General features: G+C 39.9%; 1 protein-coding gene across 3 annotated transcripts in view; it reads right to left on the bottom strand.

Annotated features, from left to right (window-relative positions):
* CDH2 (cadherin 2) overlaps positions 1-24,578 on the bottom strand; it is a 208,529-nt gene that overhangs the window by 178,212 nt on the left and 5,739 nt on the right. For 2 of the 3 annotated variants that reach the window (XM_036072062.2, XM_036072064.2), the window contains exon 2: positions 2,847-2,958. In XM_036072062.2, coding sequence (XP_035927955.1) covers positions 2,847-2,958 — 112 coding nt within the window. Of the gene's footprint in view, positions 1-2,846; positions 2,959-11,616; positions 11,725-24,578 lie in introns of those variants that run through there. The other variant, XM_036072061.2, reaches the window with a different exon arrangement.

The raw sequence follows: 24,578 nt of genomic DNA, 5'->3' as shown, positions 1-24,578 counted from the left end.
CAACCGGAAGAGAAACTGGAGGGATAGAACTAGCTTGTTGGGTCTCTTCTTTTTATGAAATTCATCACAAGAGAAAAAAAAAAAAGGCAGATGGGAGGAAAGGATGCTCTCCACACTACAGACCAGCTTTGACATTTTTATGCTTCTTCCACATAGTGCTTCGCTAACATGACCAATACCAACTTAGATCTCCATCTAATGCTTAATGGTCTCCAAGCACTTTCACAAAGATTATGATGTTTTATTGTTTGAAAAATAATCAGCATGCATGACACTACACCAAAATGTCAAAGTTTGGTACAAGGACTAGTGTGCCAGGGATGTAATCTATGAAACCATACTATACATATGGTTGGACTCCCCTCTCCCCAAACATCATCAATGAGAAATCAGAGGAAGCATCAAAAGTCAGGAGCTATGATTTCAGTAGGCTTTTGGACTCTACTGTAAACTTTAATACAGTAGAACTTGCCATGAGGCAAATGTCTAAGAGAATTGTTGTATATATCTTATGTACAATTACTTCTTTCCTTAAACACCATAAATCACAAAACTTGACAAAAGGTGGGCCTAGCAATAGATCCCTTCCAGATGTAGTACACGCAAGGTAAATGAGCTTACTGCAGGGCACAGAATTCATGAACAGAGTCACAGCATGGCATTTGGGTTCAGTGTATAGATGAACCTTTGGGTTATTTATCCCACTAAGAACTCCAAAAAGATATAAGAGGTAAAAATGTAGAATCCTTCTAAATAACAATTCTCTAAAGGAAACATAACTGGTGACAACCCTCTTGTAAAAAATGGATATTTCACAAAAGCCTGTGTAAGTTTTCTTCCTCACCCCAAAACATTTTTTTCTACTAACCAATATTTTGAGCTTTATGTTTCAAGCTTTCAGATGCTGGTGTCCCTTCACATATTCTATGAATGACAAAGAGAAAAGTAATGGTGTGGCATGAGAGAAATAGTTTGAAAAGAAAAAGAAAAGCTTAAAGATAAAGAAGGTAACAACTGGGTGTCACAGCATGTAAGTTCTGTGGGAGATTATGATACACACTTCTTTCAATGATGGCAAGAGCACAAAGTCAAAAGTAGCTTCAATCTTTCACATTTGTAATACTCTGGCAAAATCCCAGCTTCTAGGTTCTACTAAAAAGACCCTGGTAAGCAACTATGCCCAATTTCTACTCTTACCGGCATTATCTAGTAATTAGAAAACAGGCTTTCATTTTGCAAAACCATTCAACGTGCCAATGTACTTCATCTTAAATCCGTGGTCTCTAATGACAGACCGTGTGTTGATTTGTAACCAGAAAATTTCAACAAGCTTTTAGGAAAAGAGACTGGGAGAAAGACTTATCCATTAAAAATGAATCTCAGAAATAAATTGCAAATATGCAACAAATTCCACTGACATTTTTTCTTGGGAGTTATTCTAGAGAAGCATCATCAATACATTTTTTTTTCTAGTATTCAAATAAATTTACTGGTCACACAGGTCCTAGGATACCATATAATAATTCATAGATTTAAAAAAAAATGACAAACATGCAGAAGAACTCCAAGACTCAAAATCTACACTTGTGATTTGATTTGATATAACCTCTATCAATCATGTCAACCATTACCCACTAAATGAGCAATTCAGTGTGGAGACAGACGAATTTAACATTTACTCATTAAAATACCATGTAATAAGGCAAGGACGCAAAGATGTCTTTTAAAAAAAATCAACTTCAGAAAGAATACATAGGTGTAAGCAAATCACAATTAGATTAGAAATGAAAATAAAATGATTAATCTTGCACTAAAGAACTTTAGTAGCTAAGAGGCCATTTACATTTCAAAGTCCTCTGTCCATGGTCTTCTTAAGTATTATACCAGTAAGGTTTGTCAGTGCTGCAGAGACACTTCAATTAAGGCTGTGTGGTAGAACCCTGTGTAAATTAATTAGTTGAGGCTGCACGGATTTTCTAAAAGGAGCTCTCTAAAACAGCCTTAGAGTTATGCACGATTTGTGGGGAATAACAATTTAAATACAACTCACTAATCAATTCTTCTTGCTTTCACATTTCAATGACATTTTGTGTAATGATAAATAAGTCCATGAAAATACTACTAACCAAAATTTTATTTGCTTTCAATTAGAGATAAAGGAAGGGGCTTTCAATTTTGCTTAGGCTACTCAAAGTTTTATTTCAGATTTTATCTAGACGTATTGGCATGATTACCACAATGAACTTGATCCACATTTAAACAGGAGAGGTGTATATATGCAAAAGTCACATATGTTGACAGATAAATTAGCTATCTAATAATTTCTGTAAAGAATGTCATAACAAAAATATGAATCTCATGCTCCTCCCTCAAGGTTTAATCTGCTAAGTCTTTTATGATAATTTAGCTAAATATTAAAGTTTGATGTGTTTTATCAAAGATAATATCATAGTAATTTCTTTGTTTCTTTAATTCAAAATACTAAGTGGATTTTTGCTGTAAATAATTTCTAAACACATTAGAATCTGATGTTTGGCAAACATCCTTCAAAATAAGTAAAATGTGTACAGAAAAACTGTAAAAATTAATTACATAATGGTTTCTACTATAAATTAAAAATGGAAGAAATCTGAAGTTTTCAAGAGATTAGGAGCCTTCCAGTTATGTACATAAGAGATTCATATGCTTTTCTGTAATCCTAAAATAAAGTCCCTACAGTCTCACTATAGTGATTGTGAAAAATTCATACTTGTTATACAGTAGAGATGATTTAGAGACTTTTTAATAGCTAATTTGTTTCACGAGCATAGACACTGTATGTACAAATATATCTTTTGAGATAGTACCATTGAGAAGAGGCTGTCCTTCATGCACATCCTGTGATAAGACTGCACTGTAAACATCTTCAGGAAATCCAGTCTTGCATAATGCGATTTCACCAGAAGCCTCTACAGACGCCTGCAACACAAGAAAAAATGTGTGCAATGATTGCTACCTCCTTCAACTGAGAAACATTCCACTTGGCATAAAGCCTCAATTTTTCAGCTATCTTGTACAAACAACCCCTTTGTTTCCGAATGGTTACAATTAGAATGTAGAGGGCAAAGGGTTAATCTTTTTGATAACTGGAGTAGAAGAAACAAATCCCACTTGTCTTGTCCAGTAAAATCCAAATAATACACATTCTAGGTTCTTCTAAAGACCGCACATTTCCATTAAAATGGGCATTGTGACCGAAGAATTATCAAGTGGATCTGGGGGGAGGGGGGTAGCCAACTAGTTTTTAGTCTCCACAAATCACCATCGCCAACTTCACTTTTCAAGAAAAACGTATACATTAAGTATATAGATTTTTACATTCTCATCCCATTCTCTGGCTATGAAGTTTGTTTCGATATACCCAGTTCATTAAAAGACCAAACTACGATAGACTTCTTGCATGGTATAGAGTATTTTGTACCAAGTAAAACCAATCAATCAAAAGGGCAGGGACACTTTAAAAATATAAATGAAGATTAATACAATTATGTTTCCTTTTTATACTTAAAAATTAGGAAGTCTCTCTTGCCATCTTCGTCTCTATTATCCCATATGCAGCTACCTACCCAGTGTGGTTACAACTCAGTCATACCAAGTGCTATGCACTTACCCCTCCAAGTCAGTTTCCCTGTGTCTTCTGGCCCTACTGACCTCATCATAGCACTCAACAGAACTCGTGCAGCGTTTACATTAAACATGATGGGGATCCATATACAGGAGGAGGAAGAGAGGACACGGGCTGCCAGAGGGATCGAAATAGCTGCAGGACCAGCATTAGGCACAATCTACACTGATGAGAATCAGAAATTGGGAGGAAGAAGGAAGGAAATTCCCAGAAAGAGAGAGACCTGAAAGCAAGTGTCAAAGCAAAACCGCACAGCTTCACAATTAAAGGCCCACCTGGATTCTGCATGAGAAGTTGAGCAAATACTAAAGTCATAAAAATCCATGCTAATCTAATATTTAAGCCATTCTTTTTGGATCTGGGAAAAAAAGAAAAAAGTCCATTTGAACTTTGTTAAATATTACACAGTCTTTAATCTCAAAAAAAAAAAAAAAAGTGTTAGGAGCAACAGTGAGAGAATAGTTCAGACCCTCCGAATTAGCAAACAGTTTTAAGTCTGTTATGTGCAAGAAAGGACTGTATCAGGTCAAGGGTCTGGAGCAACCAACCTGCTCATACAGGTGTTTGTGGAAGCTGGTACAGGCACATCTGGAATGCAGGTGGGAAAATTCTAGTAAAGATGAATGTGGATATATCCTAGCCTATGTGCTAGGTATATTCCTGTGGAAACTCTCTTGTGCGTGCTCCAGTCATATGTGAGGGCATGTTCACATGCCCACCGCAGCACGGTTATAACAGCAAAACCTGAAGACTACCTAAACAGCCATCAAAATTTTCACATCGCCAAAAACAGTAACGCTCTACAGCATGAGAATGGAAGAACTGGAGCTACATTTATCCACAGGGTTACATCTCCAAACAGACAGTCAGTTTCTTTAACTTCCACGCGAGACTGCAAGAGAAATTTAATTCTAAATCAACCTAGAGAAGACTACTCTTCTTAGGTAAGTTCAGAAATCTATTTATGCAACACTCCAAACTCAGACCAGAGACAAAGCACTCTGTAGCATGAATCTTGAAAAAAAAAAAAAAAAAATTAAAAGCATGACTGAGGACTCCATTTCTATACATAAAGTTTAATATAGGGCGCCTGGGTGGCTCAGTTGGTTAAGCGACTGCCTTCGGCTCAGGTCATGATCCTGGAGTCCCTGGATCGAGTCCCGCATCGGGCTCCCTGCTCAGCAGGGAGTCTGCTTCTCCCTCTGACCCTCCCCCCTCTCATGTACTCGCTCTCTCTCATTCTCTCTCTCTCAAATAAATAAATAAAATCTTTAAAAAAAAAAAAAAAGAAAAGTTTAATATAAAAGATGTGTAGTTACTGACACTTATAAAGCAAGAATATAAAAATGTACAAGGTGGTGATAAACACGGAACTGAGGATAGGGGCTACCCCCAGGGCAGCTGGGTAAGATAGGAAAGGCCTCAGGAAGAGTCATACATACACTCATTCTTGAGTTCCATGGCTACTGTCTTGTTTTCCAGTGGATCTGCCCTAAGGTGGGAGAAACAGCAACAACATGCTCCTCATTCAAACCCACAGGAATGGAATTTCAAGGCGGAATAAAGTCCATGTATGTGCACTTCTGAGTTTCTGTCTCCATCTTATTTCAGAAAAGGGAATTTCTGTCCTCAACATGTTACCCTTTCTTTGCTCAACCTCTCTGCTCAGCTTCCTCATCTAGGAAAGGGGGCCTACCTGCACAAGGTGACTGCGAGAATTTCTGCAACCATGTTTGTACAGCACATCTCTAACAAATACTGGCAACCAATATTAAATACCCACGGGGGTCATATATTACTTTATGAGATTTCCATACTCATTTTGTTTTTTTGTTTTTTTTTAAGATTTTATTTATTTGAAAGAGAGAGAGAGGGAGGGAGAGCATAAGCAGGGGGAGGGTCAGAGGGAGAGGGGGAAGCAGACTGCCCACTGAGCTGAGCCGGAGGCAGACGCTTAACCCACTGAGCCACCCAGGCACCCCTTCATACTCATTTTAAACAGCTAAAACTTTTCTAAATTCTTCTTCCCCAAGACAAAATGGATTCAAAACATAATATGCTGTTACTCTATAATATGTTTTCTTAAAAATAGGCTCCAAAAATTATTAAATGTATGGACACATTTTTGGTTGTTGCAACTGGGGACGAGGGTGCTTCTGGCCTTTAGTGGCTGAAGGCCAGGGTTGCTGCTAATCACCACACAACACACAGGACAGAGAATGATCCAGCCCAAAATGTCAACAGGGCCAAGAGTGAGACACCCTGTTCTTTAGCAACCCATGAAAACTGGGTGTCCATCTACCCTTTAACCCCCTCCCCACAAGTGGTGGGAAGTTCACTGTCTTTTCAAACCGTCCTCCATACTCTTATTGGGACATCCTCGTTTTCAGAAAACCAGAACCGTGCCCCTGTGGCTTGCTCCAACATCAACGGATCACTCTGCCGGACCCAGGATGAGGCTCCGAAAGTTCAAAGAGAGAAACTTTCCCCTCAAAAAGTACTCTGTGGTACAAGAAGGCAGCTCTGAATCACATGCATTTTCCTAATATTTGAACAAGGTAGGGGTCAGCAAACATTTTTCTATAAGGGGCCAGATAGTAAATATTTGAGGTTCGACAAGCCATAGTAACTGTTGAAATGACTGAACTCTGCGGTTGCAATGCCAAAGCCGTAATAGACAATGGGAAAAGAATGAACTCGGCTCTATTCATTCAAATAAAACTTTATTTATAGACACTGAAATTTGAATTTCATTTAATTTTCGAGTGGCAAAAATATTCTTCTTCTTTTGATCTTCTATAAGCATTTAAAACTGTGAAAAACATTCTTGGCCATACAAAAATGGGCATCAAGGGTGTAGTCCGCGATCCCTGGAATGGCGTGTTAAGATCTATAAAACATTACTATCTCACCTGCTTCTCACAAGAGCCCCTTGGGGGGATGTGTGTGAAATTATCCTCATTTTACAAATGAGCAAACAGGTGCTCACTCAAAGGAGGGGCAAAATACTCAAGACCTCACATCCAGGAAGAGGAAGAGGCAAGATGCTAACCCTACCTAACCCTACCTTTCCAGGTAGAACAAATAATTACAACACAATTCTTTCCAGAAACTTGTACTGAGTATCCATTTGCCAATGGAAACAAAACCAGACATCCTCACTGCCTTTAAGAAGTTCAAGGCTTAATGTGAGTGCAAAATAAAGAAGTGATTGCAATAGAAAGTGACAACCAAGAGGCAGAGACCGAGAGAACCCAGGGCAGGGGCCCAGGGGCCTCCCACACAGAACCCAGGAGGAGCCCGGCAGTGTGGGGTGGTGGGAAGCCATCCCAGGCGGTCACTGTTGAGCTGGAACAAGGAGGCAAGAAACAGCATTATGCCTGGAGAATTACAATGAGTTCAGTGTCACTGGAGTCCAAGAAGCAAGACAGGAAGTCAAAAGTTGAGGATGGAGAGTTAGACAGGGTTAGATCATAAATGGTTAGGGCCTTGGGGTTATCCTGTTGGCTGTGGGGAGTCAGGCACAGATTTTAAGCACAGGCAGATTGCATTTGATAGAGAAGTCTCTGATGCTTTGTGGGAAAATGGGAGGGAGGGCGGTGACAAGTGACAGCCGGGGTACAAGTCAGGACACAGACTTGAATCGGACAGGGGCTGCAGGAATGAGGAAGGGGCAGATTGTATCAGTAAGCAGACAGTTAAAACTGATAAGCTTAGTGAGGGCAGGGATTCTTGCAGGGATGTTGGAAGAGAAGGATGCTCTCCCCCACGTTTCCAGCTGAGTGACTGTGAACTTGGGTGGCACAAACTAAGAAAGATAATCGCAGAATTATAACACCAGGAACAAAGTGCTAAAGAAGCAGAAAGAATGGGATGATGAATCTGCCTGTAGAAATCAAAGAAGACTCCATAGCCGAAGTGACATTTAGGCTCTGTCTTTAAAGATGATTAAAAATTTGCCAGGAGAAAGAGGAGGAAGTGGAAAAGGGCATTCCAGGCAAAAGGTGCAGCGTAGACAAAGGCTTGTTGATTTATATTGAGCTTGTAGTCAACCCAAACAACCCTGATCTTTTTTACCAGGAAACTATATAAAGTCATGGCTTCCAGTATCTTTGCTGCTGATTTGGGGCCCCAAGGGGCAGTAATTTACATGTAACCTTCCCAGATTGGATCGTGATAAATTAATAATTCCACCTAGATGTAATCATTCCCCACCCCCCCAGCTCTCTGCATCAAGAAAGCCTGAGACACCCCAATGTCTTCATAAAGATGCCACTCAGATACTAAAGACAGGGTATGACACATGCCCAGACATCACCCTTCCCTCCAACCCCGAGCCCTAAGGCGGGCTTTTAAGAGGGGCTATCTGATGGGGTGCGTGGGTGGCTCAGTCAGTCAGGCATTCGCCTTGGGCTCAAGTCATGATCCCAGGGTCCTGGGATGGAGTCCCGCATCGGGCTCCCTGCTCAGCAGGGTGTCCGTTTCTCCCTCTGCCTGCAGCTCCCCCCGTTTGTGCTCTCTCTCTCTCTCTCTGACAAATAAATAAAATCTTAAAAAAAAAAAAAAAAAAAAAAAGAGGGGCTATCGGCTGAGTGGTGCAGAAGCTCAGACTTTCAAAAGCGCCAGACTTCCCGAGTTTGAATCCTGCCCCATCCCTTACTGTCTGTGAGACTTCAGAGACGTCACAGTTCCCTGTCTGGATGATATGTACAATAAAGACGGCACCCACTCACTGCGCTGGGGTGAGGATTAAATGAGAGCATATGTGTACAGCCCTTGGCGTAGTGGCTGGCACGTGGTTATCCAATGCATCAGCTGTCACGCATTAACACGATGATGACAGCATAAATCCAACGCACGGCACGTCTCCTACAGCTCAGCAGTTCCCAAACTTGCTCCAGCATAGCAAGGAATCTGGAACACTGGCCTATAATCCAGATTCCTGGATCTAAATCACGAATCACTAAAACAGAATTTCAAGACATGTGGTAGATAAACCGGTACACTTAACAAGCGCCTACGCAGCATGCGGTAGCCACACATCCAGTACCCATCTCTCTCCTGAAACCTCTCTGGACTCCAGGCACAGCAGACCTGTGTGCCCCAGCCTCCAAGTCTAAGAACCTAGCAACAAAAAGCAATAAAGAAACAATTATTTTTCCCGCTTTTAACAATCCCATGAGGTCTCCTAGCTACCGTGTACATGTACAAATTGAATCTTCAAGCCATCCTTTTGTAATTACTGGTTCCAGAATTTTGCCCCAGGTTGGCATGGGGCTTTCTATTCTTTTCTCTGAAAACTACGCTTTCTTGATTTTGTTTTTGGCTTTGCTTTTAATCGGGCATGATCCCATCCCTGATCCGTTAGTGATTCTCCTCGTCTCCACAATTCTTCCAAGATTACAAGTAGGCAGCAAAAGTCCGCTTGGCCCACTAGGATGAAATTCATGCTGGCCAGAGGAGGTGAACTCATTCAGAGCTGCCCCGCGCCTTCAAACAATCAGTTCACCTATCTTGAGTTTCAATTTCCTCTTACAAGTATTTGCTCTACTCTTCCCAGGCTGAAGATCGACCTCCTTGCCTAGAAAGGACAAAAGTGTAATAGGAGTTGAGGAGTACTGCTTGCCTGTTAGTATTAGTCTATCTGTTCCGGTCCTGAACTCACAATGACGTCACTTTTGTTACCGTTAAAATGTTTTCCGTAGTCTCAATACTGTGAGCTTTCAAGCCCCGAGTCCACTACTCTTTCAGGTCCCCATTATCGTGATTCTTTTTTATAGTCCTCCTCGGTCACTGGCTCCGCTTTCCAATTTCCTCCAAGTCACTCCTAAATCCAAGCTTTTAAATATTCCACTGAAGCCACAGTGGATGTTCAATCTCCTCGCCTCTCCATCTTCTTCCTGATCAAGATTATCTATGATTATTGGCTAAAAATTTCACATCAGAAAGCGGCCCAAAGCTAATGGAATCTTTATCTTTTCTTCGTGGCTCCGAAGACTGCCTAAGTGAAACCTAGGCTCTCTTGCTTATCAAATTTAATCATTTGGATGTCTTCCCCCAAAGGATCAATCTCTTCATTTTTTTCCCCTTCCAGATAATCTAAGGTCAGAATCGAGTAACAATTTAAGTTCTGTGAAGTAGATGATCTAATGCAGTCAACAAAGCTGGAAACTTCCTTTTTCTTTTTGTTTGTCTCTTACTTTTTATGGAAATAAAGGCAGTAATGTGCATAATGGTTAAGATTCAGGGCTCTGGAGCAAACCTGCTTAGGTTTAAACCCTGTCTCCACTGCCTGCGTGACCTGTGTGAGCTTAACAAGCTACAGAAGTTCACCTGGACCTCGGCTTCTTCTTCTATACAACTATGGACTGCTACTACCACTAACAGAGTACCAGCCTCACGGGACTGCTGTGGAGCAGACAGAGGGCTTAAAGAGAATACCTGATCCACCACAAGACAAGGGGTAGCTATTATTATGATATTATTGTTTTTTTTTCTGTTGTGGAGACTTTTATTGCTTTGCTACATGATTACCTGAGAAATATTTTAAAGCAGGAATTACAAAAAGAAAACAATGGAATTCTTTCCCTGATGTGTGTTTGTGGGGTGGGGGTGGGCAGGGTTAGGAAAGTAAGGGGGACAACTATGGTAATACTTTTATTACGTGGTTAGGTCCTCCAATTCTATACGCAAAAATAAACAACCGGTGAAGACATTTTTTAAGTGGTTAGTGGGGTACATGGTAATACAATAATGGACTGTTCTGGACCAAGTGTGCGTGACTAATTTTTTATTTTTAAATCCAATTTATCACCAGATGATTACATTTGCCAGATTCTCTACATTTCACAGAATTCCATCCTGATGTTGGAGGCTACGTTAAGAAGATTAGTCAAGAGCTGCTGCTACTCTTTAACGATTTTTCTCTGAGTCAGCCATGCTATGGATGACACTTAGAATTTCATATCCCTGGAAACATGCTTGAAATGGGCAGAAGTTTAACCCTGCCCTTTGATATTTTTGTTTTGCCAGGTACTACTCTGGAGGGAGAGCCCAGCATTTCGAACTGGTTCTTTAACTCTTTCTTGACTTCATGATACCATCTAGACTGGGCTGAGATGCGAGGAATCCCTGACCAAGGCCACCCACTGCGCCCTGTGACCCACCTAGTAATTTCCATCTTCGCCTCTGTTTTATCATTAGGATGAGTCCTTGAATATCTCTAGCGTTGGTACTTTTCTTTTTCTGATTTTCATTTCTTTTTAATGACAGAGAGTCAAATAATAGCATCGATGCTGGCCAGGAAACCTGACAGCCCTGCTGAAACTGAACTCAAAGCCGGAGGATAACACAAGACAACAGTCTGATGGACAAAAATCTGAGTTCCGCATACAAAACATGGTTTAGAGCGTCAGCTTCTCAGGAGCAGAACCTATGAAAGCTTGGGACCACATACAAACATCTAACAAGCGAAGTCCAGGGAGATCAGCCCCATCCATCCCCCAGCTCGTCAGCCACGTGAGAAGGGGCTTCCGAGGCGTCAAGGCTTCGTGGAGCACAATCCTGAAACACAGCCAAGAGTTTACCAGTAAGTGTCATGGATTTAATGTAATGGGTAGCAGCCCTACAGGTACTCACTTATGGACTTGGCTTAGGAAAGGGTAACACTATCAAGAGATTGTGGCTCAGGCCATTCTGCAATTAAACTGCCAGTAAAAAGTTCCACAAGTGCCGAAGGCAATTCAGTAGAGACGACCAATCCTGGCTTACATTGATTTTGCCCCATCAATTCATCACACTCACCAGAGACTGCAAGAGGCTTACACACAATGTTCAAAATGTCATCAAATAGTATATTACTTAGCATCAGACGGTGTTTATAACCAACTGGGGAATTCATCTGACTAAATACACTGAGTATGACTGATTACTAATATTTATGGAGTGCTTACCACGTTCCAGGATCTGCATTCCAAGGCTTTCCACGCATTATATCCCAATAATCCTCGCAACAATCCTATGAGGTAGGTACTATAATGTGCCATTTTGCAGGCAAGGAAGCAAACTAAAAGGAAGTTACCCTAGGTTATTTATTCATTTCAAAGATTTTATTTATTTATTTATTTATTTGACAGAGAGAGAGAGACAGCGAGAGAAGGAACACAAGCAAGGGGAGAGGGAGAGGGAGAAGCAGGCTTTCCGCGGAGCAGGGAGCCCGATGTGGGGCTCGATCCCAGGACCCTGGGATCATGACCTGAGCCAAAGGCAGACGCTTAACGACTGAGCCACCCAGGAGCCCCTGTCCTAGGTTATTTAGCTAGTCAATTTAGGGATGCTATTCAAACCAGCACGAAATGGCTTTGGGGACCACCCTTCCCCACTGTGAATCGGGGACAGAAACATCAGAAAGTATCCACACACAATGACACATATTACCTAACTGGCTAAGGGCTAGAACTTGTCCTATATGAATTAAGACCAAGTGAAGAATCTACCTGCTACCATTGTAAATATTTTTCCTAAAATGATTCTCACATATGATTGTGATATGATATGATACCTCCTTTTAAAATAATTCCAATGTTTCTGTCCACTGGGAAAAAATTGGAGAGAAAGAGACATCAGCGCAAACGTGGATAAACATCTTGTTTTTTTAAGCCACCCAAACCAAAACCCCTCCACGTCCCTCAAGCCCTTCTAAAAGTACACATGGAAAATTATCAGCAAATACATATAGCGAGTATATGAATTTTCAGTAGGTGGTACTGATGAGGAAATAATTATCGTCTATAATAGACTCTCTGTGCACTTCCTATACTCCAGGCTCCCTTGTATTCATCTACATTCAGACCCGTTTCATAAAACCTGGAGCATGGTTTCATTTTTCCTTTCTTTTTTTTTTTTTTAATGGTTTCACTTTTTAAAAATGGTTACAGACATTTACAGTTCCCATAACTCTGATTTAATTTGAATAGCTGGCCATAGTGATGATTTATCTAATTCAAAGTCCTTGATAAGATAAACCCAAGCCAATTACACCATTATTCTTGTGAGAAAATAACATTCACAGCACAGCTTCCAGAAATGTCCTGCAGTGAGAAGAGGATACTGTCAATAACATCAGGGTTCAAAGTCATTCCTGAACTCGTTCCCCAAGCAGCACCCTGCCCAGTGGTGTTCTAATAGGTTAAGCAATAAAGAAGTAAAGCCTCGAGCCCCGCATGCTAACTCAGAGGTTACAGAGCTAATACCATCAGTTGCCGTCTCAACTCGGGGGCTGAAGACTAACGTTTTTTCCACCCGTGGCCATGGTGAATGATTTAAGGCTGGCCTTTGGACGGTTCCACTGCGTAACCTGTGCAGGGGGAATGCTTCCTCTCCTCCAGAAGCTTCTTTCCATGTGGAAGGAATGTTGCTCCCACCTCTTTCCACTCCACCAGTCAGGCCTAACCTGAACGGCAGTTCTCAAAGTGTGGGCTGCGGAATGCTAGGGGTCCCCAAGATCCTTCCAGGAGATCTGGAAGGCAAAAACTCTTCTCCTAATAGAATAACATTATTTGTCCTTTCACTCTCAATCTCTCACAAGTGTAAAGCAGAGTATTCCTGAGGCAGGCAATGTGTGCTACCATAACAGAGCAAATGCAGAAGCAGATAAGCCGGACATTAAGGAGATTTACAAAAACATATAAGCGCAAGGCTACTCTTCCCACTAACTTCTCTTTTCTGTTTTGGAAAATACAGCTCTTTTTCATAATAATTGGTATTTATGTTACCTATATAATGGATTTTAATATCTTTAAATGAATTAAATATGTATTTTTCTCAGTTTAATTTCTAATATGCTAAACACCAACAGATATTACCCACATTGCACAAGCTCACTGGGGCACTCAGTAACTTTTAAGAGCATAAAAAGATCCTAAGACCGAGAAGTTTGTGAACGACTGCCCTAGAGAGAAGGATGGACTGAACTTATCTGAAGGCTGAATTCAAAAGAACAATCTGGGCAGCTGGTGCCCAGCTCTGTCCCCTACTCCTCCCACTGGGGAGTCACAGGCCCGCAGAAAACAAGTGTGGTGATCTCATTTTCCATGCTGGGAATTCACGGATCCCCTGCAGCATCTGGGGGTTGGGGGAGGGTGTCCACAACCGCCTGCAACTGAGCACCCATGTCTGTGGAATTCTGGGGTTCCCTATTAGCAACAGACAAAAGCTACACTTTCAAGCCCAGCTTTTGCCAGAACCACGTGATACCCTCCTTTCCCAACTGTTGGCTCTCCTGGCTTCTATTTCACTTGGTTCAGAACTTGGTTCAGCAGGAGAGGTCCTATTTATTGGGCCCCTTCAGAGACTTGCATTTGGTATATTATCTGGAGATCTCGGCAAATAATAAAAAAGGAATCCAACACTGGGGAAGAAAATACTCATGGAGGTACCGGGTCTCCAGGCAGGGGAGAAAGGATGTTTTACTATGGCCCTGAATGTTTTTCAACTTGGTGGTTTGCAGCCTTGATTGTGCAGTGTGGCTGGTTTTTATAGTTGGGCAGGTAGCTTTTAACATCAAGAGGCTTTAATTCCTAAACCACAGGGTATTTTGATCTTGATGTGTGACCACAACTTACGGTGGTTATTCTCCAGGAAAGTGGCTGTTTACAGGGGCAGGGCCTAGAGCAAGCAGGGGGCCTCAGGAAAGGCTGTAGGCCAAGGATCTCAGAAAAGAGGCAGGACACATGGGGTGACCTTAGCCAAATGATGAACACTTTTGGGTGAGGGCCACCGTAGTTTGGCCCCTTGGCAGTCTGCACTGGTCTTTACAAATGAAGGAGAAATCTTGCCTTGCACAGGGCCTTTTTGGCTAAAGCAACCCCATAACAAGTGGCAAGAGACTGAAAACCTTGCTCCCAAGACAGTGTGTCCCATAACTACCCACCCGACAGAGCCCACGCCAGTGACAACACCAGGCTGGCAGTCTCCAGGGGCTCACAGGGAAAGGTAGAGTAGGAGGTTTCAATGTGCTGGTTGCAAACCGAAACTCTTCGGGGAGAGGCTCCCAGTGGGAGGTTATATTCAGCACTTTGTACTTACCTCGGGGGAGGGGATCCACCCACGCATTCTGGGTTTTTCCTGAGAAAACTGGCATTTGAGATACTGCCCCCTATGTGCAAGGTTCGAGAATATCCCATGGTGGCAATCCCTGTCTTCTTTAACTTCCATCCATCAGATTCAGTATCTTTAAGTCTTCATTTCCTCTTTGAGCTGTGTTTAGCCCAAGGGTCAGGGATTATAGACAAGAGGCTTGGCCTGATTAGCATTTGGGGAAGGCTAAACTGAAGGTTTTCTCAGCCCACTGTGAGTCTTTCTCTCAGATATCATGGGCTCCCTGTTACGGTCTTTGGGACACTTAGAGATAGGCCGTGGGGTCCTAACCTCGCCTGGGATAAATCCTCCAGGATCGAGATGGGTGTGCCTTCTAATTCGGTAGGCTGTGCAGCCACTGCTCTGATCATCTTGCATGTCCCATTAGCTTTGGGGACTCTTGAGAAAGTAAAGCTATCGATCTCCTAAGGCTTCATGAGGTTGGAAGCAGGGCTGGTCCTGACAGAGGCCCATCTTCCCCACTGTGGGCAATCGCTGTACCTTCTGGATGAGCACAGGCTCGGTGGTTAAGAACATAAACTCAATGGCTAATCCAAAATCTGGGGAAGGTTTACGGGAACCCTTACCCCCTACTTTCAAGTAGGGGGCACTACGTTAGCAATAGCTCTCCTGACCTCTGTCAACGTCTCTGGCAGGTTCGTCTGAGACAAATGGGCATGTAGGGTTCAGGACCTTCATCATCTTTTTTCTGCTGGGAGCCCGCCTGCTTCCCTAACGCAGATATCACCATGCCACAGGTGAGCTTGCAGGAGCAGGGTCCCCAGGCAGGAGGCTGGCCCTCACCCAGCGCTGCTGAACATGGGAGGTAAGGGGGGGAATTAATTCGGAGACCCAAGATATTTAATCTACATTCTCCACCCTTGCCTTTGTCAGTAAGAAAAGTTGTATTTTGACTATCTGCTGACCCTTTTGTCTTACTTACCAGAACTTAGATGGATACGAAGCACTATTTACTAGGTCTCTTCAAAGACACCAAAATTACATACAAAGTCTCACTCTTACTGAATACTCAAAGGCTAAGGCTCAAAGATCAAAAAGAGGCCAGACTATATAACATCCTGATACCACCAGCAGGGCCACAAGCTCACCAGGATGCTGAACACTGAGGGTCTGAGAGCAGACATCCACGTCTCTTCAAGTGCTTGGGGGAGCCCAGGTGCTAGGAAGAGAAAGTCGCATGGACCCTTGGATTGCTCGGTGACTACGGTGCTGGGCCCAGCCAGCCTGAGGTCAGGAAAAACAGGGCAATTCAGAGAACTGTCAACCACTTATCAGTTACTTGCATCTCTTAAAATCACCACCGAGGGGTCATGTGGCCAGTGACAGAAACTGCCTGCTTCCATGGTATCCTATCCGAACACTGGCTCTGTCTATCAAATTTTCCCATTCATAAGGCCAAAGTTGCTCTCTGAAACGGAGATCCTTAAAGTCTGGATTCTAAACTCCAAATCCTCCTCCAGGCTGCAATCTTTCCCAAAATCTAGAACAGAGAAGCTTATTATGCTCCCACTGCATATATTCTTGTAGACTTCCAAGGGACTGGTTGTTACCAGCAAGGCAAAACCTTGTTCAAATCCCCACCGGCCACATCCTCGAGGCGTGCCTTTGAGTGAATGTGTTAAGCCAGGTTTCATTCAGACATTTGTAAAATGGATAGTGATGATAATGCCCACCTTATCTCAGGGGCCTGATGTGAGATTACATGAGACAACGCAGGGGAAGGGCTTGGCCTGGCCCATAGTAAGCACTCAGCGAATATTAGATTTAACCACATGAGTAAGCTTTCAAGAAGGCTCAATCCTTGACAACATCCCATACAAGCCACAACTGAAAATGTGAGGCAAAAAGAAGAGGCAATAAACAGTAAGGCCAAGCTACAGACAAATTACAAATTTCATCTGATAGGCTAGCGTTCATTCAGACACCTCAAGGAAGAGACAAAGGCCAAAACGCATATCAAAACAATCTTCGACTCATTAGTAACCAGGAGAGCGTAAATTGAAACCAAAGAGATACAATTATGCAGTCCACTAAACAGTTAAAAATTTTAAAGTTTGGCTATAACACATACGCTAAAATCATGGGAAAACGAGAAATACATACATGGTGCTGGTGGACTGGTTTGGAAAACATTCTTGTTTGCAACTCAGCAGTTCTACTCCTTGGTACATATCCCAGAGCAGTCCAGCATTCCATCACCTGGGAGCTTGCTAGACATGCAAATTCTCAGGCTCCACCACAGGGTTACTGAATCAGAAGCTCAGAGGGTGAGGCCAGGAATCTCTGTTTAACGGGCTTTCTGGTGATTCTTACACAAGCTCAAGTTTGAGAAATGCAGTCCCGGAGTATCCCTGACACTTAATGCCCAGGTGGCAAGTACAGCAATGTTCACAGTAGCCGAATTCTGAACACACACAAACCCATCAACAATAAATTGAATAAGTAAATTCTACCATATTCATAGCATGCAATGCCCTAGAGCAGTGAAAATGAACAAATTAGAGTTACACAATTCAACTGAATGAATCTTACAGACAGAATGCTAAGCAGAAGCAGCAAATCACAAAAAGTACATTTTATATATATGTGCACATAAATACACACATGTGCATAGTACATTTATTAACGCATAATACACGCACATTTACATAAACACGCCTCTCCTCCCCCATATATATGGGATATATACATAGATGGTAACACTATGAAGAAAAGCAATGAGTAATTAATTAGAAAAATGAAGATAATTGTTACCTCTGGGGCAAAAAGGGGGAATAGATACAGTATTCTGGAGACTTCCAAGGTACTGGCAATTTTCCATTTCTTAACTCGTCTGGTAGTTACACGGACATATTTGTATACGCTAATTATTTTTTATACTGTGCATATACTGTGCTTTACATACTCCTCCACATGGACCACATTTTACAATAAAAAAAGATTTTTTTTTAAAGGTTGTACTTCATATATATGCAAAATAGAACTGGATGCCAATCCTGCCTTAATTTTTTTTTTTTTTTTTACCTGCATTCAAATAAATACCAAACCAGAACACAGGCTCTGACCTCAGGCTGCTGGCATTTGAATCCTAAGTTTCTTCCCTTAACAAAATCACTTTGGGTACCTTGTTCTAAACGATCTGTGCTTTGGTGTCCTCATATGTAAAACGAGTATAATCTTGGGTGAATTAAATGAGTTAATACACTTAAAGTACTTAGAACAGTGCCTGGCACATATAGTAATTACTCAAAAATGATGTGCTATTATTAGGACAGGATGAAACTGAGTTAAAAGTAATATTTCCTGCATCTAATCACCAATAAATTATCAGAATCTACAAGAACAATGACTCCTCACTCAGTTTTTGCAGATTCTGTATTGGCATCCACCAACATTACCTTCAACCCCCTCCTCTCTATGAGGTCCTCATCATCATGTTAAAAGCATTCGGAGATGAGTAACTTACTCTGGTTCCAGGCTAGTCTCAACACATCCACACACGTTTGCATCAATATCAGAACATTAAAGAATTAAATCACAGAAGCAAAGAGAAAGACACCAGAATAGCTTCTGTTCGATTACCTGTAATTCCCAAAATTCAAACTGCTGGCAGAATACACTCCATATATATTAACCCCTTTCCCTAATCCTATCAGCCTAGCAACATCTGTTAGAATTTAAAGAGGGATGTTAAAATATGGGTCCTTCAAATGTGGTTTCTCAGTGAGGCCGAAGGGACATTCGGGTGATAGTCCCTTCAGAGTTACAAGTTATCTGGCTATCACGCTGAACATAGAATAAAGCTTTAGACATATAAGAGCTCAAATTTATTCAAATAATTAAATTATCCCTTGACTGTGTTTGTATAAAACAGTGGTAATGGCTACGCCCCAAAATCTTCAGTTAAAGAGCTTATACCTTGTTTACCATATGAAAGCACTTTTTAAAGTGATGTATATATATTAACCCATTTACTTTTCATAACCGCCTTATGATAAACTATCATAAAAATGTCATGTTGTCCACGTGCACATAATACCCAAGTGTCAGAACTGGGGTACAAACACAGGTCAACTAGCTCCAGAGATCCCAATCTTAACCACAATGCCTCACTGCCTCTCTAGGCTACTAAATCAGTACAACTGGAAAGAAAAAAGGACAAGAACCAAAAATCTAAGGAAATGTGAAACGTAATAAAGGGAGCATTTCAGTTCAGAAAACGAGCAGCTTTATTTGACCAACGACAGCCACTCGTGTGTTAGTCTGTGTATTATGTGTATAAAATCTTGGTGGGAGAAATTGAGCAAGACTCTCTACCCTCATACCCCATACAAAAAGAAATTTCAGGTAAGTAAATATCTAAATGTGAAAATATAAACAGATAAATACAATTTGATATAGCATGAGGTTTAAGAAGACTGTGTTTGGAGGTGCATGGTCTCAATTTATATATTGGCACAACAACCAGAGTAGTGTCCCAGGAACACGTGATACGTATGTGTATATGTATGTATATATGTGTGTATATATATATTTAAATTATGTATGCATTTAAATTCTGAAGAACCAAGACTTAGGAAAATAAGGAATAGGAATCATGACAATATCCATTACAAATGCAAATACTAAAAAAGTAACCTCACTGTTTTCCAAAATGCCTTTATTTTAGGTCATAAAATGCTATAAGCCATCTGCAGATAGTCTACTGTTATCTACATTTAAATACACCAGTATCCTCCTTTTAAACACAGCTCCATAGAGACAGCCTCAAATAAAGGGAAGACCATAAACCAAATCATGGATAACCCAGTTTTGTTTACAAAGAAGTTAACCTAAATCGATTTGTAAATTAAATCAGTGATTATGATGTTCTCCCCAAATGTTCTTAGTACTTGTCAAACAGAAAAGACAGACTGTAAATAAAATTTAATGCCCAAAACACAAACACCAAATATAAACAATTACTTTTATGGGAGAAAAACTATGGGTTGGGGCGAAACACAAATGAAATACATATTATGTATCAATAAGCTAAGGCCGTGCAAAAAGTACACTCTCTTTAAATACTGCAAAATAAAGTCCACACATGTAAGAAAGTCCACACGTGTAAGAACGTTAAAAAAAAAAAAACTAAAACTGCCTTGAAGCAAAGAAATCCTTGGTGGGCTGGAATTTGATTCTTTAGTCCTCAGCACCATGCATGGAATCCTCCACCTAGAATCTGGATCTACTAAACAACCATTATAAATAGAGAGAAAAGGCCTCTAGAAAGAAAGATCTTGGGACAAATATGGCACTCTGCATCCTTCATGGCAACCTCTCAGATCTTTAAAAAACCTATACAAACACAAAAGAGGATCAACTGTACCCAAAGATGCACTGAACAGCTGGAAAACTAGCAGTTTATGGCATTATAACCCCTCCATTTAACCTCTTTTTAAGTTAAAATTAAATCTGGGTAAGACCTCATTGAGAAGTGGGTCACTGATAAGCTCAGAGAAGGTATTAAGAAGCATCACTGAAAAGATTAGAATCTGTTAACACCCCAAAACTCTGCTTGAAGACGTCAAATCAAAAAGACATTTAGTTCTTTGCCTCCATCCTCCTTCTGGTAGAGGCTGTAACTTACTACAGTCTAAATGGTTTTGGCTTTTGGCTAAACAATACTGCCAAGTTAAAAGAACTACAGAAGAAAAAATCTGAGTAGGAAAACCCACAAAAGGTGTTTCATGGCTTGACAAACCATAAATATGCAAGCAAATTCTAGCTGCAATGAAATAATCACTCCATTCTTTTAAAAAAAAATGAATTTTCAACTTCCTTAACTTCCTGGAGATTTCTATAACATCCATGAATCTTTCCTAATTTCTGACTATTAAAACATATGTATGACACAAACATATGGACAAATTCTAAAATTGAGTGGAAGATGCCAGACACAAAAGGGAATATAATATAGGATTTCATAAAGTACAAAGATTCCATAAAAATAAGCAAAAGTAATAGATGTTACTAGAAGTCAAGTAAATACTCAGCATTGGAGGATGGTCAAAATTGGAGGAGGGTACTCATGAGGTGCTGTTGAAGCTGTGTCTTGATTGGGTGCTGACTCAATAGTATGTTCAATTTATGAATATTCAGCAGGTTATCCACTTATATGTGCACTTTCCTGTAAGCATTTGATAGTTCCCTAAAGTGTGAGTGTGTATGTTGAGGTATGTGTCAACTCTGATTTTGAATTCCCTAAAGTACAATTTGGGGAAGCAGAACATTATAAGTTAATTTTGAACATGTTGCCACCAAATGGACTCCACTGGGGGGATGCCAAAGGAGCTGCAAAAGGCTAATATTCTGGCCACACAAAACACATTTTTTCTTTATTTACTGGACCAGAAAGCCATAAAGAATGAACTTCAGACTTTGAACCATTGTGTTAACCAATTAAGACAACAAAAGAAAAAAAATTAAAGTGGTCACAATCTCTAGTTTATGAAAGATTTATGTTAAGCAGAGGGAGTGGATTATATCCCCTTTAAACTTAGTAAAATTAATGGTTTTTTTATTCATTTATTTCAGAGTTCACTTAATAGCTTCCCAATCAACCAAGAGACATTTTGTTGGAGATTCTAGTCAAGCCAACTGAATCCGCCCAGTTACAATAGGTCAAGTTACAAGCAAAACAGTTCTAGGCTTTCTCCTTCGCAAAACAAATCTGTTGTCCCTCCACAAAACATTCGCATGAATCTGCTTTAGTAGTTCCTTTTGAGGTGTGGACATATTTGTTTTAAAAGCCCCCAATTAATTTCATTTTGGGAGAAAAAGTAATTCAGATGATTCAAACAGGGAAAATGTGTCACTAAACATATTTCAAAACTTGGTGATCCACTCTCTTGAACTTACTTTCACAGAAAGGAACGCTGAAAAAACAGTATCAAAAAAAAGAAAAAAAAAAAACCATGCATAGCCTGAGGGCTTCTAGGCTCTTAGGAAGTATTTTAAGTTCTAGGATTCGCGCAAAAAAATTATTTTTGAACACTTATCAGCATATTATTTGTTGATCGAGACAATTTGAAGAACATTATAAAACTGATTATGAATCATTTCCCTATGATATTTTCTTCTTTCTCTAAGATAACATATTTTATTTTATTAAAGATTTTATTTATTTGTTTGACAGAGACACAGGGAGAGAAGGAGCACAAGCAGGGGGAGTGGGAGAGGGAGAAGCAGGCTTCCCACTGAGCAGGGAGCCCCTTGTGGGACTCTATCCCAGAACCCTGGGATCATGACCTGAGCCAAAGGCAGACACTTAATGACTGAGCCACCCAGGCACCCCTAAGAGAACGTATTTTAAAAATGAGTGAAAATCCTTACCAAGCATTACATTTTGGGTTCAGACGCCAAAATAAGTCAAAATATTTAAGGTCAAATTAATAGAGAATATAACTCAAAAGTTGACTAAATAAAAAAAAAATCTTATCAACCTACTAAAGAGGAATCGAAATTCCTCTCTAATGCAATATTCATTCCTTGATTACCACTGTATTGAAAGGGTCCCAGTCCATAGAGGGAGGGAGAAAACCATGTGCTTTGCAGTCAGGCTCAATCTACTCTGACAGATATCGTTTCACTCTGGATTCTCAGAAAAACTACTCAAACTGAGTTCTACTTTCATCATCTCTAAAATGGGAATTTTATCTCACAGGGTTATGGAAATAATTAACTGGGATAACATGTTAGTTTCCTTCACTGAAATTAAAAATATTTTATTGTAAAGGTTTAGTACTACCAGACATTAGTTAAAAAAAAAAAAAGGGTTCGAAGAGGTGGCAACAAATATCAGAAGTTTTAATGGTTTTCTCCGGTGTATGTGTTTTTTCTGAGTTACATGAATGACCTACTGACGATTAATAAAAATAAAATAAATTGTGAGAGGTCTTAAAACTGCATATGAGGGAAAAAGGGCCAGCCTTACAACCATTACTGAAAGCAGTAATAGAAAAGTTCAATATTTAGGGGCACCTGGCTGGTTCAGTCAGTAAAGTGTGCGACTCTTGATCTTGGGGTTCTGAGTTTGAGCCCCATGTTGGGTGTAGAGATTACTTAAATAAATAAATAAATTTTTAAAAATACTTCAATATTTAATGCAAAAGAAGAAAGTTGAATAAACTCAAAATTTATTTTAATAATGAGGGGAAAATGGTCATTTCACATTTCCATTTCCAGTAATTTCTGGAATAATATTCTAAGTTATGTCCCTTCAGTTAACTTTTTTTTTTTTTTTACAAATTCCTTTTAATAATCCACTGAAATATTAAATAATATATCAGAATGGGGGAGAGGGAATCTGGGTATAAATATTTTCAATTATCGTGGTCAAGTAAACAACTGTTTTTAAATTAACACAAAAACCAATATTAAAACTATAATATATATAAGTCCACTATGGTCAAGTAAATTTTTAAGTTAACATAAAAATAAATATTAAAATTACAATATATAAAAGTATATATTATTACTTCAGCACTTATTTATTTATTTTTGTTATATGTAGGTATATTTTGTAAAAGAAAACCAAAGAACAGATCATAGATCAAGCATGTCTCCAAGCACTTCTCTATATGATTGCCGTATTGTATTTATAATAGCATTTCCTTTTAAATAGCTCAAGCTGTTTTAAAGGCATTATACAATTAATTTTCTAATGATACTTGGGAAAAACCCAAGTTAAACAGTTTATTTAATCAAGACAGTAAACCAGAACATCTGATTCCTATACTAAATATTCTTATGCATCTCAAATTCTAGATAGTAGTAAGGTGTTTAGACTATACTTTAGGCCACACTTTCGCCACCAAGAATAGATGAAAAATTAAATATTCAGTCAAAGGAATGTAAGAAATATCACAATGGTTTAAACCAACTAATGTAATCTCTCAGGCACAAATAACTCAGCACAGTATAGTCATTTTATGATACAACATGGAAACTAAGCTATTATTTAACTACCCATTAACTTAGCCAATCTTCTTTAGACCTACTTGTAGCTCAGCCTGCCATAGGTTGTTCTCGACACAACTTTAGGACGTTCTACTATTACCTTAGGCCATCTTCATCCTATTCCTACATTGTTTGATTACCTATTCTTTTGTCACAGCTTCTATCATGGTCTTCGTCCAATTTCTCCTCATTCAGAAGCCCTGAAATCCCACTGATCATTTTCGCGGTCCTTCTCTGAAGCATTTCTAGGTACGTGGCTATGCCATAAACATTAGGTGGTTTAACAATCATTTTCTTGACCTGGAACTAGAACTAAAATGCTTTATTCCACACAGCAAGGGTTCTCAAATGTAACTGCATATTACACATATAATTTATTAAATCAATTCCTACTAATGACATTCAGAGTTCAATTAATCCAATCTTTTGTAATTATAAACATTTCAATACATAATGTTACATATGCACATATATTTATATATTATGTGTACATCATGAATACAGACATATCTGTAGAAAAATAACTTGCTAGGTCAATGGGCTATATTTTTAGTGCTGACCCATATCACTCAATTCAAAGGTTCTCACGGAAGCTATCTTCTTTCAAAGAAACACAGAAGTATATAAGGAATAAAAGGAATAGTTTTTATTCTTAGTAGTATCACATTCCCCTTCAAGTCTAACCCAAAAAAACAGTTTACTTTTAGTGGTAAAAGCAGCAATGCCAATGAAAAAAAATTACTTTTAAAAGTCAAGC

The sequence above is a fragment of the Halichoerus grypus genome, chromosome 13 (assembly GCF_964656455.1).
Source record: "Halichoerus grypus chromosome 13, mHalGry1.hap1.1, whole genome shotgun sequence".
Lineage (NCBI taxonomy): Eukaryota > Metazoa > Chordata > Mammalia > Carnivora > Phocidae > Halichoerus > Halichoerus grypus.
This window is presented reverse-complemented; position numbering and strand designations above follow the sequence as displayed.